We start from the raw sequence: 14,148 nt of genomic DNA, 5'->3' as shown, positions 1-14,148 counted from the left end.
CCAGCCACAATGACACTGAAGGCACATTTTATAAAATGCTTAAACGGTGCTTTTTAAGAATCATCAAATCTATTAAAAATGAGAATATATACAGTTGAAGAACATAACATAAAATCCAGCATAAGTGTATGTATGTTGATGTGTAGTTATATATATTGAATTATAGTATATTTAATTTGATAAGTTATATGTTTAAAGGTCCTAATTCAAAATTTATGTCACAAATACAATAAAATGGGCCAGGTGCCAAGGGTTCATGCCTATAATCCTAGCTACTCAAGAGACTGAGAGCTGAGGATTGCAGTTTGAAGCCAGCCCAGGCAGGTAAATCCATGAGACTCTTATCTCCAATGAACCAGTGAAAAAGCCAAAAGTGGAGCAGTGGCTCAAGCAGTAGATCAACAGCCTAAAGTTAAAGGGCAGTGCTCAGACCCTGAGTTCAAACCCCAGTACTGGCATACACACACACACACACACACACACACACACACACACATACACACACACACACACACACACACACACACACACAGAGGGCAGAGAGATGAAATCACTTGCCCAAGTTCATACAGACGACCAGTATCAGCATCGGGATTTGAACCCAGACCTGCCAGATTCTAATGCCGGTACTCTTTCCTTCTCTGTTTTACATTTCCTCATCTTCCTTCCAGTGAGAAAGGCTGACTTGCTTTCAGTGACTCCCTGAGCCACTGTTAGTGTCAAATCAGAGGTGAATCTCCAAAGCTAATGAAATTAAATACAGCGAAACTTCATTTTGATGATAATGGCTTGTGACTGACTGGTTTGTTGTTTTTTTTTTTTTTTTGTTTGTTTTTTGCAGCACGGATGCCAGCTGTCATCGAGAAGCACTTTTTTCTGTGTTGAAAAGCAGCTCTGACTCATCTTCCTTCCCACTGGGTGGTTGGGATTTTCATTTTAGGGAGAATCCATCAGATACAGAGTACACTCACTACTATCCTTCCTCAAATGGCTTCAAGCAATGGAGTTGGGCGGGTGGGGGGGGGGAAGTAACAGAGATCCTATCTCTGGACAGAACTTTGGAGTCATAAGTCACCGAAGACACAAACTCAAGGATGTCTAGGGAGACAGGTTTATTCATCCACATTCAGAACATATGGCAGAATTGACTTGTAGTCAGGGCAGAAAGGATGAGTCAAAGACCCAGGTTTCTCATGATTAGGGCCGCGAGCAGAGACCGGGGTTCCTCAGCTCCCATCCTCTTGAGCACTGGGAGGAAGCGCTGCCTCACTGGACACTGGAGGCCGAATGTTTATGCTCGCAGCATTACTTTCATCAGCAGGTATTTCTGAACCCCCAGGATTCGAAGGTGGGTAAACTTCCTGGAACAGAAAGCAGTGAGTGTATTTCAAGAACAAGACCATCTTCCCTCTCTCTTCCCATTCTTTCCTGTTACTACCATGGTTGTTCCCAGTAACACTCAACTCGCTGGTCATTACTGCATTAAAAACACTGTTTATGGGCTCTCTGCAGAGGCTTCTTGTATCAGCAGAGAATAAATTCACTATTTTTAATTTGGAGTTCGAATACATAAAATCTAGGAAGAATGTGTGATTTTCCTGAGTCATACGGCTAGAAAATAACACATCACAAGAAACTAATTGTGTTTCCTAAAGGTTTGTTCTCTTTAAATTCTAAAGGTTTGATTTCTGTTAAATACTCTTTTTCACCATGCACTGGTAGCTCACACTTGTAATCCTAGCTACTTAGGAGGCTGAAATCTGAGAATCACAGTTCAAAGCCAGCCTGGATAGGAAAGTCTGTGAGACTTCAATTAACTGTCAGAAAACCAGAAGTGGAGCTATGGCTCAAAGTGGTAGCATGCTAGCCTTGAACAAAAGAGCTAGGAGACAGTGCCCCAGGACCTGAGTTCAAGCCCTATGATGGACAAATAAATAAATAAACTTTCCTTTTGTGCTTTCACTTTTACCTTTTCTGGCATATTTATAGCCATTTTTTTTATTCATTTGTTTTGCTGATGGATACAGATATGACGTCTGATTCTGAGCAGTGGGGTAGATTTTTATCTTTTTTTTTGTTTTTCTTTAAGTAGTTGTATAGAAAAGGTTTCAATTCAGCATGTCAGCTTATGAGTCCAATTGATCCTTTGTGTTTTCATGTCTGCATTCTTTCCCAGCCTTCTTCCTATCTCAGATATTGATGCAATCTCTTCTTCAAGGAATCGTGCCCATCATTTAACACATAAAAGTTTCTCTGCAATTCTGAGTCAGAAACAATTGCAAACACAAGAGAAAAGTCTGAAGATCGTGTGACTTATTAAGCATTTAAACAAACCCACCTCTCTTGAATCACAGAAGTTTCCTTGGCACCACATAACAGACATAGTGATAGTAATGGCCAGTTCCAGCAAAGTCAGGATCAGCATTAGGGACACCAGGCCCTAGGAGAGATGATGGTTCATATTAAATCCAGCAAAAGCACCCCAAAGCAAAATGTCAACAGCAGGCCTCTCCTCCCCACAAAATGGAATAAAAGAAACTACATATTAGATTGAAGATGTAGACACATAGATGCTGAGATCCAATTTCAATCAAAAAAGCATGAGGGGCTGGGAATATGGCCTCATGGTAAAGTGGCAAGAGTGCTTGCCTCGTATACGTGAAGCCCTGGGTTCAATTCCTCAGCACCACATATATAGAAAAAGCCGGAAGTGGCGCTGTGGCTCAAGGGGTAGAGTGCTAGCCTTGAGCAAAAAGAAGCCAAGGACAGTGATCAGGCTCTGAGTTCAAGCCCCAGGACTGGCAAAAAAAAAAAGCATGAAAATATTTTCTCTCGAGAATGAGATATATGTTATGTCTAGCCATGTGAACTACTCAAGAGGGAAGAAATTGTACAAGAAAAAAATCTGACACCATCAGACTTATCAATATGAATAACAGTAAACTAAAGAAATAAGCAATAAAATGGACAAATGATCCCTTGACTCTTTCTCCAACAGCATTTCTCAGAAGGCTAGGAATGTGCATCAACCCTACAAACCAAAAGAAAAGATAAAGCTGATATAAATACACAATAAAATTATCATTGCACCAGTAATCCTTCTATTATCACTGAAACATCCAGGAGAAACACAAAATCCAAATTTCTTTGGGGAAGCCCAATAGTGAAAGGCTCAGGTGGCTTGTAATTCTAGTTATTCAGGAGGCTGAGTGAGAAATGTAGTTCAAAATGAGAAAAAGTCATCAAAACTCCACCTTGAATTAACTTTCAAAACTTTGGGCTGGAGACGTGGCACAAGTGGTAAAATGCAGTCATGAGCAAGGAAGCAGAGAGAGAGAGAGAGAGAGAGAGAGAGAGAGAGAGAGAATTGAAAGTACTGAGTTCAAGCTAAGGAAGCAAAGAATACAAATAAAAAGAAGTTCTCTGAGGAGAAAATATTGCTAAGTCATCAGAAAAATCAGACTTAGAAAAACTTAACTCATTAAAAACATAATAAAGAAAATGAAGATACAAGGGGGGGATATGGCCTAGTGGCAAGAGTGCCTGCCTCGTATACATGAGGCCCCAGGTTCGATTCCCCAGCACCACATATACAGAAAACGGCCAGAAGTGGCGCTGTGGCTTAAGTGGCAGAGTGCTAGCCTTGAGCAAAAAGAAGCCAGGGACAGTGCTCAGGCCCTGAGTCCAAGCCCCAGGACTGACAAAAAAAAAAAAAAGAATTTAAGACAATTTTTGGGCTGGGAATATGGCCTAGTGGCAAGAGCGCTTGCCTCGTATACATGAAGCCCTGGGTTCAATTCCCCAGCACCACATATATAGAAAATGGCCAGAAGTGGTTGCTGTGGCTCAAGTGGCAGAGTGCTAGCCTTGAGCAAAAGGAAGCCAGGGACAGTACTCAGGCCCTGAGTTCAAGGCCCAGGACTGGCCACACAAAAAAAAGAAAAGAAAAGAAAAGAAAAGACAATGAAGATACAAATTTTTATTAGAATAACAAAAAACCCAGAAGATTAAGGATGAGAAAATAATAGTCCACAGATCATTAAAGTAATGCTAAAATAATAACTTCTGAACTGATCTCAAAAGAGGTAGAACACTAAACACAGATTTTAAAAATAGGAAGGCAAGGACATTGAAGAGCTTCCCTTTAAAATACCATCGTCAAACTCAAAAGCAAAATCATTCAAAGTGTCAGATCATCGTTTGAAAATCAGAACACCGCAGATTATACTTTCCTATGTTTGCTTTATCAGTCAAGAATAAATGAGGTCAGTGACTTTTAAAAATTAATCTCTCTTGATAGGGTCAGAGCAGCAGTAATGATAATACTACTAATATAATATGACTGCTAAGTACTGTTTATATGACCTATCAAATGTTAATGTATTTAATTATTATCCTCAGCCTATGAGATGGGTACTACTGTTAACTTCAAGTCACTTGAAACTTCAAAAAGTCATCTAATTTGTCCTTCACTAACAGAGACCTAATAAGCAGCAAAGTCAAGAAGCAAGTCATTGATTAGGATGCATTGTACTCATAATCTGACATAAAGACTCAAATCATGAGCTCGGTGCTAGTGGTCACACCTACAATCCTAGCTATTCAGGGTGCTTGCAATTTGAGGCTCATGGTTCAAAGCCAGGTTGGGCAGACAAATCAGAGAGACTCATCTCCAATTAATCACCAAAAAGCCAGAGTTGTGGTTGAAATGATAGAGCCAACTGTAAACAAAAGTGAGAGTACAAGGCCCTGAGTTCAAGTCCTGAAGTGGCACACATACACACATAATTGCAGCATGATAAAAGATATATTGGTTTTTATACATCATCTAAAATATTTTATAAACATATTTTTAGAAACATACATTTGACGAGGAACCCATGTAGATGCATAAGTCTGGAGACTGTGAAGACTGACAACCCTTGAAAGACTGGCTGTTCAGTGCTAAATGGACTGAGAGGAAAGCAGTCCCAACCAAGGCAATTGTAGCGCTTGCAATGTTCATCCCAAAGCTGTTTTGCATCTGTAAAAGAAAAGATGACTTTTCCATCCATTTATGTTGAACACCCCCTATGTGCTCTCTTGGACTCAAACCACTTGCACAAATACTGATAGAATGTAATTTACATGTCCACCTATATCCTAGATGCAAGACAAACTTCCATCAACAAAAATTCCCTACTGCCCGTGGCACTTACATTCTATCAATAAAGACAAAGAAAACAGCAAATGTATTGATGAGCCATTGCTACCCTGTTTGTGAAATCATTGAGTAATGTAGGATGATGGAATAGTTAAAGAAAAAAACCTAAAAATCCAGAGAAAGGAGTCACCATTAAATAGGAACGATACATAGGGGGAGGGGAAAAAAGAATTGCTTTGTTTCCCGGATGATTAAGAGGATGTCTTGGAGAATTCCCTGCACTCAAGAGGGGGGAGGAGATGAGCCATAAAATCCAATGCATATCCTACAAAATTAAGAAAGTGTGGGGGTGAGAAGTGTTGAGACGGATGAGGAAGAACGATGAAAGGGGTGATATTGACCAAGATGCATTGTTCTATACACTATGTTGTTGAATGAAAACTCCTTTGCACAGGTGGATGTGTAAAATATATTCAATTGAGAGGAGAAGGAGGTGTGGGAGGTAAGGGGGGAGGGTAGGAGGAAGGGGAAGAGGAGAACTCAGTCCAAAGCCTTGAGACCACAGTGTTTCTAGGAAGCTAAGGAATCAAGGTAGTTGGAAGCAAGCAAACAAAATTCAGAACAAGAAACCATAGTATAAGGCCCTGTAAGTCATCAAATCTTCTTGGTCTTATGAAGGTGATTGTAGATAAGAAAGATAGGAATTGGATAGTGAAGAGTAGATAGTTAGGGATTGGAGAGAGAGTATGGAAAATTCCTTTAAGGGAGTTTACCAAAGGAAAAGTACTGTGCCTCTAGCTAACAGGGAAGAAAAATAATGTTAGACAGACAGATAGATAGATAGATAGATAGATAGATAGATAGATAGATAGACAGATAGATAGATAGGCAAGCAAACAGACAATATGTAGTAGGTATATTGACTTGAGAATAACTGCTGATTAGAAAGGTCTGGTAGGAGAAGACAAATTGGAGTGATAGACTTGTTTGACAGGTGTCGGGGAGGGTTTCCACAAGGATCTGCTTTAAAGAAAAATCACAGGGGCTGGGGATATGGCCTAGTGGCAAGAGAGCTTACCTCGTATACATGAGGCCCTGGGTTCGATTCCCCAGCACCACATATACAGAAAACGGCCAGAAGTGGCGCTGTGGCTCAAGTGGCAGAGTGCTAGCCTCGAGCAAAAGGAAGCCAGGGACAGTGCTCAGGCCCTGAGCCCAAGGCCCAGGACTGGCCAGAACAAATTAAAAAAATAAAGAAAGAAAAAATAAAGAAAAATCACAGAGTTCATCTGTGGTCAGAGCTGGAATGGAAGTACATTGACATCAATCTATCCCATAGAGAGCAGATAGTACAAAGAGGGTCTGAAAATTCCCTTCTGGTAGTTTCTTCTTTCTCAGAATAGGAAACAAGAGTAAGGATGCCATTAAAGAGAATTATATTTGAAGATAGAATACAGTGGTAAGACAGTCATTTTGAGGAGCAGGGCAAATGGAGGAAAAAAAATGTCCAGATGACTCTGTAAGAGCACTTCACAAGGACTTAGTACTTATTTAATGAATGACTAACAAAATAGTCTTATCATTTTCACTTGGGGAACTAGTGGTAGGAGGCCCTACACTGAAAAGAGTTACAGTGGGTTAAACCTAACACACACACAAAAATTAAGCAGCTTCTTTTCCTAAGCTGCAGATAGATCAACAATTAAGAATCATCATGCTAGATATTCACAGCCACACTCTGTATGATTTCTGGTGACCCACCATCTGAAGGTTTTAAGAAAATGCAATTTTCCTGTGCATTTAACAAGACTCAGTGTCTCACTTGATCTCTCCAGCTTCTGCTTTCCCTTTGTAATTTTTAAATTATAGTATGAAGGAGTTGCCATTGAACAAAGCAGTTTATGCACATAATGCATCTTGCCTAGTGCTATCCCTGTCCAAATTCTCACCCATCCCTTTCCTACCCACCCATTCGCACACGCTTCTTAATTCTGCAGGATCTACCCTGAATTCTCAACTGCGTCCACCCCTCTCCTCTTCCTTCATCTACCCCATTCTCCTTTCCCCTTGACCCCACCCTTTTCAAGTACCTGTTTCCCCTGCTGTTTATTTGATGGAATTTTGACTTTAATTCCTAAGGAACTATACCATTTCAGTCCTACCTTGAATCAACCATATTTCAGTGGATATATTTGTATACACTTGCATACCCCCCAATGTATTTACTTCTAAGTATATAAGCTGAATCTAGCTTCCATGTCTAAGGGAAAACATGCATTCTTTGTCTCTCTGGACCTGACTTACTTCATTTAATGGTTTCCAGGTCTTTACATGTCTTTACAAATGGTGCAGTATCATCCTTCCTAATGTGTAAAATCCCATTGTGAAAATAGACCACTGAGAGTGAAAAATTCATTTCAACACCTGTGGTCATTGAAGAGGAAGAATTCCCACTTACCAGCATTCTCGTAGGATTTCTCCCTGCAGCAACAGACAACGATCCTGAACTGATAAACTGTTTGAAAATAAGAGGTTAAGCAGGTAAAGAAATATTAAGGCTCATCCATTTTCTTCTTGGACCTCCCTCAATTAAATGATATCTAGAAATAGTTACACAAATGTCATTTAAAAAAAATTCACAACCCAGCAGACAAAACCATACTTGATGTTGCTCATTATTTTATAGGACTAAAATCTACAAGCAATTGAAATTCTTTGTCAATTTATACTCCTTTCATTTTGTTTGATATCTAGCTTTTAATGGGTGTATGTGAGTCTGGATTCTTTAAGAGCATATGTACATATAGTTAATATAATATTATAGTTAGTATGTTGTGCTCATGTAAATGATACTGATTTATACACACAGACACATATGTGTATATGTGTCTGTGTGTATAAATCTAATTTTCACATTTAGGCTTCAGTCATCTGATTTATTCCTCCCAAACATCTTAAAAACCTTTCTATATACCAGCTAGATTTTATTATTTCAGTATGTTCTTATCCCCTTGACTAATATTAGAAATTAAATTCTCTCTCCACCTACAGTGGTTTTCAAAACCTTCATTCTATCTTTGACTAACAGGAGTCTCACAACTCTTTAGCAGGCCACTCCTGAGGATGGAAGAAAAAGTTAGCAACATCATGGCTAACAGAAGGTTACTTAAAATTCTCTACTAAATTCTGGCTGAACGTGAAAGTATAAGCCTTCAGAATCCCATCAAATAACAAAGAGGGTGTCACAGGGACTCCTGAGTCACTGTAGCATTGTAGACAAGCAAATTCCTATGCGTCAACCCCAGCTTCATCTCATATTCATCCTGGAACCTTAGCCAGGTGACTAGGCCCTTCCTTGCCTCTGTTTCTTTTCTAGATAAATGGCGATGTGTGTATTCTCACAGTAACATTGCTTACCTGTTAGCTATGTGGGGATGAAATGACATTATACAGAAGAGGGGATTCCTAGAGAAATTATTTAGGTTATAAATAATACCTATTTACTAATATCCATTTCAATGTATTTTACATTGAAATCCATACATTGAGAAAATATCCATATCATTTTGGAGATCCCAGGAGGCCTTTCTTAGACTTGGTCTGTCATCCTGGTGCAGAAGCAGAAGGGAAAGTGCTCATATATTTTTCTCTCATTTGATGTTGTTGATAAGAACCAGTAGGAAATGATGAACAGACAGCAAGGAGCGTGTCGTAGTCAGTATTCAGCAAGGCCTACATCCCAGGAGACGAGGGGATTGCGAGGCTAGTGTGGGGGGCAGAGAAGGAATCCCACAGACCTGAAATGCTGCCTGTAGGTGTTTCAGGGACAGAGAGAAACTTCCAGCAGCAAGTGGCAATGGTCAATTCGAGTTCTGGTGGCAATAGTGCAAAACGGAGCAATAGTCTGGCCATCGTTCTTTGTATTTTCCTTCCTTCTTTCCTTTCTTTCTTTTTATTTTGACAACCTGATCTTACTTCCTGGGGGGGGGGGAGGTGGAATCTATAGCTTTTGTAAAACATAGCATGAAAATTCTCAAGACTAAGTATGCAGAGCAAATGTGTGTCCTGAATTTCTAAGAAAAAATCCGTTTATCTACAATGCTATTAACTATTCAACAATTTCAGAAATATAACATTCAAATTACAAGTTTCAGACTGGACCTGAAAAGTATGTAGACTATGAGATCTAATTTGGGTTTTTAGAGTTAAGAATAATATCATTGTAAAGAACATTGAAGGATAACAATTTAAAAAATAGAAATATGATTAAGTTGGAGTTCAAAACTTGTTATAACTTTATTTCACTTTCCAACAACACATTCTGTTCAGCATTTTCAGTGAAGTTTTCCCATCTTAACATCTCCTCTTTGTTTTTCAATGTTCAGCTAGAACCGAACATTTGTAAATTTTCAAAGATAGAACAGACCATATAGGAAATTAACAATGGCGAATTAACAAATAATTTATATTCTCTACTTTAAAAAAAAAACCCATGCAGTAAGTAGAACTCAAGTGTCAAAGCTCATGAATAAGTTTTAAAGATTACCCAGGCTCTGATTATATTTTTTACTGAAATATGGAGAATGACTATTCTGATTTTCTGACAAAAATCAGAAGACAAATTATTTTATCTCTCAAGGTGCGAGTCTCACCTCTCAATTCACCAATATACATTTATTCATCCACATTTTTAGTATCTATGTATTTAGCAGAGATATTAAGCTAATGTTAGGGTCTTAATGCGTACTCCGGAAATGGGATATTGTTTAATCAGAAAGGGGTTTTTATCTTGCTTCTATCAGAAGTTATAAGTCAAAACTAGAGAATATGACTTTCCAATAAAGCACACTTGCAGTAGTGCTATATGAGACAGCCGGTAGCCAAGGAAACCAGTACTCACGAACACAGGGCCCCACAGTGGATAGCCTGTGTAAAAGGTGAAGAAGAAGAAGTGTCTGAAGAGGTGAGACAGATACAGTAAGGACGCCAGCCAGATACCCAGAGCCAGAACCATTGCTCCATTCAGGATCTGGACGGCCTGTGCAAAGAAAAAAAGTACAAGACAAAAATGCTATTTTAATTTGCCCCAGATAGGAAATTGCATGGCTTTAAATGGTCAAGCCTAAATCAACTGAGCAATACCTTAGTACAGAGGTTCCATACCCTTCTCTTACCCTGCCATTCCATTTCTACCCATTCTCACAAACTCCCCAGATAATGCAAAGTGTAAAGAAAATGATGGTTGGTAAAATAGAGTCTGAATGTCTTCCCAGCATGCTTTGGGGCCACGATACAATAAAAAAAATCAGATAGACATTAAACTTCTTTCTTCTTGGCCTTCTTCCCACCACAATGTGTGTGTGTGTGTGTGTGTGTGTGTGTGTATGTGTGTGTGTGTGTGTGTGTGTGTGTGTGTTGGTCCTAGGATTTGGACTCAGGGCCTAGGCACCATCTCTGAAATGTTTTGCTCAAGGCTAGCACTCTAGCACTTGAACCACAGCTCCACTTCTGCCTTTTGGGTCATCAGTTGGAGATGTGACTCACAGACTTTCCTGCCAATGCTGACTTTAAACCATGATCCTCAGATCTCAACCTCCTGAGTAGCTAGGATTACATAAGCCACTGACATCAGACTCCCACCAGAATTTTTATTCGAAATTACAGGACAGGAACTCTGTATAAAGCTCAGGCACCTTATATGAGAGCTCACAGGCACAAAGAGGGAATTTAGGATCCATTCTCTGTGGTGTGCTGGAATGTTTCCGGCTGTGAGAGAATGTCTATCTATTTCTTCTCTTGAAGTCGATAGCATGTGCCCATCTTTTCTTAACTACAATATTGTCTTAGTGAGAAATAACTCAACATTTTCTCTTCTAGGTATACACAATGGTTTGTTTCTACACAGATTTATTTTTCCTTTCTTTTTAAACCAGTTTACTTCAAAGAACTCCAACTTACCCCAAGGGCTTGTAACGTTCCTTCTTGGTAATGTGATTCATTCAAGGGCCGGTAAATAGAAATATTCACCCCATCTGATTCTACCTGGCTGCCTGGGGTGCCAGCTCCTTCTGTCTCCAACCCATCTGTAGCCACTTCTTGGGAGGCCATTTTGGGGGTGGCGTGTGGCTGACATGGAAAAAAGAAATCCAATGGTTTCATAGTTTTTCCTTTTGCCACAATCTAATAGTGTTTTTTCAGGGCCATAGAGGGGCTCTATTCTGTGCACACTTCAGAATGGAGAAGTGGGAAGGGTGGGAAGGGCAGGGCAAGGAGTCTGCACAATGCTCAAGTCGGATCCGTCTTGTCAGGACTGCCTCCTTCTTCGGGAAACTAGTCCCTCCAGCTTCACACAGATCTTTTGGGCCCTTCCACCAGGCTGAACCTCAGCCCCCACAACATACTTCCAGGGTGCTGTTTTCAGTCCCGATCAAATCTGAAAGAGGAATCCCTTTCATACAAAGCAAAGCATGGTCCTTGCTAGACACTATGTGGAAAATGAACTACACTCCTTGTGGACGGGGATGGAAGGGAAAAATTGGGAGAGAGTGAGGGAATGGGGTGACATAGTCCAAAAAGAAATGTACTCTTGGGCTGGGAATATGGCCTAGCGGTAGAGTGCTTGCCTCATGTACATGAAGCCCTGGGTTCGATTCCTTAGCACCACATATATAGAAAAAGCTGGAAGTGGCACTGTGGCTCAAGTGGTAGAGTGCTAGCCTTGAGCAAAAAGAAGCCAGGGACAGTGCTCAGGCCCTGAATCCAAGCCCCAGGACTGGCAAAAAAAAAAAAAAAAGAAATGTACTCTTTACCTGACTTATGTAACTGTTACCTTACTGTAAGACCCCTATGTAATAGTAATAAAAAGGTTTTAAAAAAAAGATGAACCCTTTCTGATTATTCCCAGAGTTCCTTCAATGTTCCTTTTCATAATCCCTGGGCAATCTGAGCGTCAGTTTCCAGAATGATTTATCTATATTTCATCATCTTCTCATCACTGTGACTTGAGGATCTCCCTCAGTATTTGTCACATGGATGGCACTAAGCTAATACATATTGCACAATTTAAAACAACAAAAAGCACTTTAAGCCATGCATAGATGGCTCACACCTGTAATCCTCGCTTCTCAGGAGACTGAGATCTGAGGACCATGGTTCAAAGCCAGCGCAGGAAGGAAAGTCTATGAGATTCTTATCTCCAACGAACCACTAGAAAACTGGAAGTGGTGCTGTAGCTCAAGTGGTAGAGCGCTAGCCTTGAGCTGAAGAACTCAGGGACAGCACCCAGACCCTGAGTGCAAGCCCAATGACTGACAAAAAAAAAAACACCCAAAACAACAACAACAAAACACTTTAGGCCCATCCTCACATAGCACTGTTTTATGAATGATAAGGGAAAAGATGCCTGCAAACACTAGATCCTCTCATGCTATGAAACCACAAAGCAGCTTTTTTTCACCCAAAGGGGAAGGGTGGGAAGAATCTATTCTAACTAAATCATTTGACCTTTAGGAAAACATCAATATGGAGAATTTTTCTGTCTTCAGGTAAAAGAAGCTATGTTCTATAAATTTATTCAACTCAGCTTTTTTACAAAAAAAAATCAGCAAAATCCAGTTTTCTGTGATCTTAACAATTAGGTTCAGTTGTCTACCTCTGAGTTTGTAGTCAAAGTCCTTCTAAGTGTCTTGCCTATATCAACTAGCTTAGGTTTCCCAACTCCCATGGGAATGTCTCCTTCCATTTCCCAGATGAAGAAGTTGAGGAACAGAGGAGAGGTGAAGTAACTTTCCCAAGGCTACAACAACCTGAAAGCCAACAACCTGAAAGCCAGGATCAGAATGTGGCGATCCGTCTGTAGTTATCATGATAATATACTGGCCTTCCAAGCTGAAGCTGAAATGTCCTTCCCAAAGTCTGCACATATCTCGCCAGGTTCAGGCTTTCCCTCATTGGCAACCTAACTCAGGTACAGCTATTTGAACTTTCTATGTCTAAGGAGAGAGAGAGAGAGAGAGAGAGAGAGAGAGAGAGAGAGAGAGAGAGAGAGAGAGAGAGAGAGAGAAATGACTCCAGGGTTGGGAGGTAGCTCAGAGAGAGAGACAGAAAGACAGAGACAGAGAGACACAGAGAGAGAATTGACTCCAGGGCTGGGAGGTAGCTCAGTGGCAAAGACCTTGCCTAGCAACTGCAACATACTGGGTTCGATCCCCAGTACCAAAAAAGAAAAGGCCAAAAAATACCGTTAAAATGACTCCATTTTTACTAAAGCAATCGTGTCTCACATTGTTTATAATGGAAGCAGGACAACTTTCACCATGTAAGGTAAGCTAACCTCACGCGGAAATATTCCATACCTCTACATTACAACCAAACAGAAGACTATGCAAACATCTCCAGTGGCCCAAACCAAAAGCCAGGTGAATCTTACGCAGCGGGATCTGCTGGGCTTACCTGGGAGTCTCAGGCTTTGACCGTCTCCTTTCCTCCCAAGGCCATTGTGTCACAGCGGAGGAGGAACTCAGTAATGATCAGCAGTTCAGGAAAACAGAATCCTCCTCTCCCTGAGGGTTCACCAAGCTTTCCCTTGTGCAATGCTTTCGTGGCGCCAATGGCGAAGTCTCGCTGAGTGTCTGGAAGGTGTGATAATCGCCTTTGCACTGCAGGCTTCTGACCACCAGCTTCCCCAAGGCCTTGTGATAAGTAGGGAACTGGCATGAAGAATAACGGTCCTCTGGCTCAGAGATGTTGCTTAACACACCGTTAGAACAAAAAAAAAGTTAAAAGAAAATACAAGCAGAACATATAGGTAGGTTGGTGGGGGAGGGGGTGTTATAGAATGAAGGAAGAGTAGGGTTAGCTGTGTGGTAAGAAGAGATGAAGCCAGACAATAAGAGTCAGGCTGGGGAAAAGGACTGTGGCCACTAAAATACTCAGTGTAAATAGTGTGCACAATTGTGTTCATTCTTCATAGGCTTAAAGAGGTTATTTCTTTTGCCCCATAATAG

At 40.5% G+C, this 14,148-nt stretch overlaps 1 protein-coding gene across 2 annotated transcripts; it reads right to left on the bottom strand.

Moving 5' to 3' along the window:
* Positions 1–1,097: 1,097 nt before the first annotated feature.
* Ms4a3 (membrane spanning 4-domains A3) lies at positions 1,098–13,807 on the bottom strand. Of its 2 annotated transcripts, XM_048360040.1 has the most exons (7): positions 13,595–13,807; positions 11,102–11,269; positions 10,044–10,181; positions 7,602–7,658; positions 4,865–5,023; positions 2,339–2,440; positions 1,098–1,361 (listed from the first exon to the last, which is right to left on the bottom strand). In XM_048360040.1, the coding sequence occupies exons 2-7, from the start codon at positions 11,249–11,251 to the stop codon at positions 1,227–1,229; spliced, it is 741 nt and encodes a 246-aa protein (XP_048215997.1). In that variant the 5' UTR covers positions 11,252–11,269; positions 13,595–13,807; the 3' UTR covers positions 1,098–1,226. The 2 variants fall into 2 exon arrangements, with proteins under 2 accessions (XP_048215997.1, XP_048215998.1); XM_048360041.1 differs by lacking the exon at positions 10,044–10,181.
* Positions 13,808–14,148: the final 341 nt, after the last annotated feature.

Source organism: Perognathus longimembris, chromosome 13, assembly GCF_023159225.1.
Source record: "Perognathus longimembris pacificus isolate PPM17 chromosome 13, ASM2315922v1, whole genome shotgun sequence".
In the NCBI taxonomy this organism is placed as follows: Eukaryota; Metazoa; Chordata; class Mammalia; order Rodentia; family Heteromyidae; genus Perognathus; species Perognathus longimembris.
Note: the sequence above shows the minus strand (reverse complement) of the source record. Positions and strands in the feature narration are given on the sequence as shown.

Coding starts and splice junctions, on each gene's coding strand:
- Ms4a3 (XM_048360040.1), bottom strand. CDS start 11,251: ATGGCCTCCCAAGAAGTGGCTACAGATGGGTTGGAGACAGAAGGAGCT. Junction 2,441..4,864: donor ACATGGGTTCCTCGTCAAAT/GTATGTTTCTAA, acceptor CATCTCTCCTAG/GGCCTGGTGTCCCTAATGCT. Junction 1,362..2,338: donor ACTTCTGTGATTCAAGAGAG/GTGGGTTTGTTT, acceptor TTTCTGTTCCAG/GAAGTTTACCCACCTTCGAA.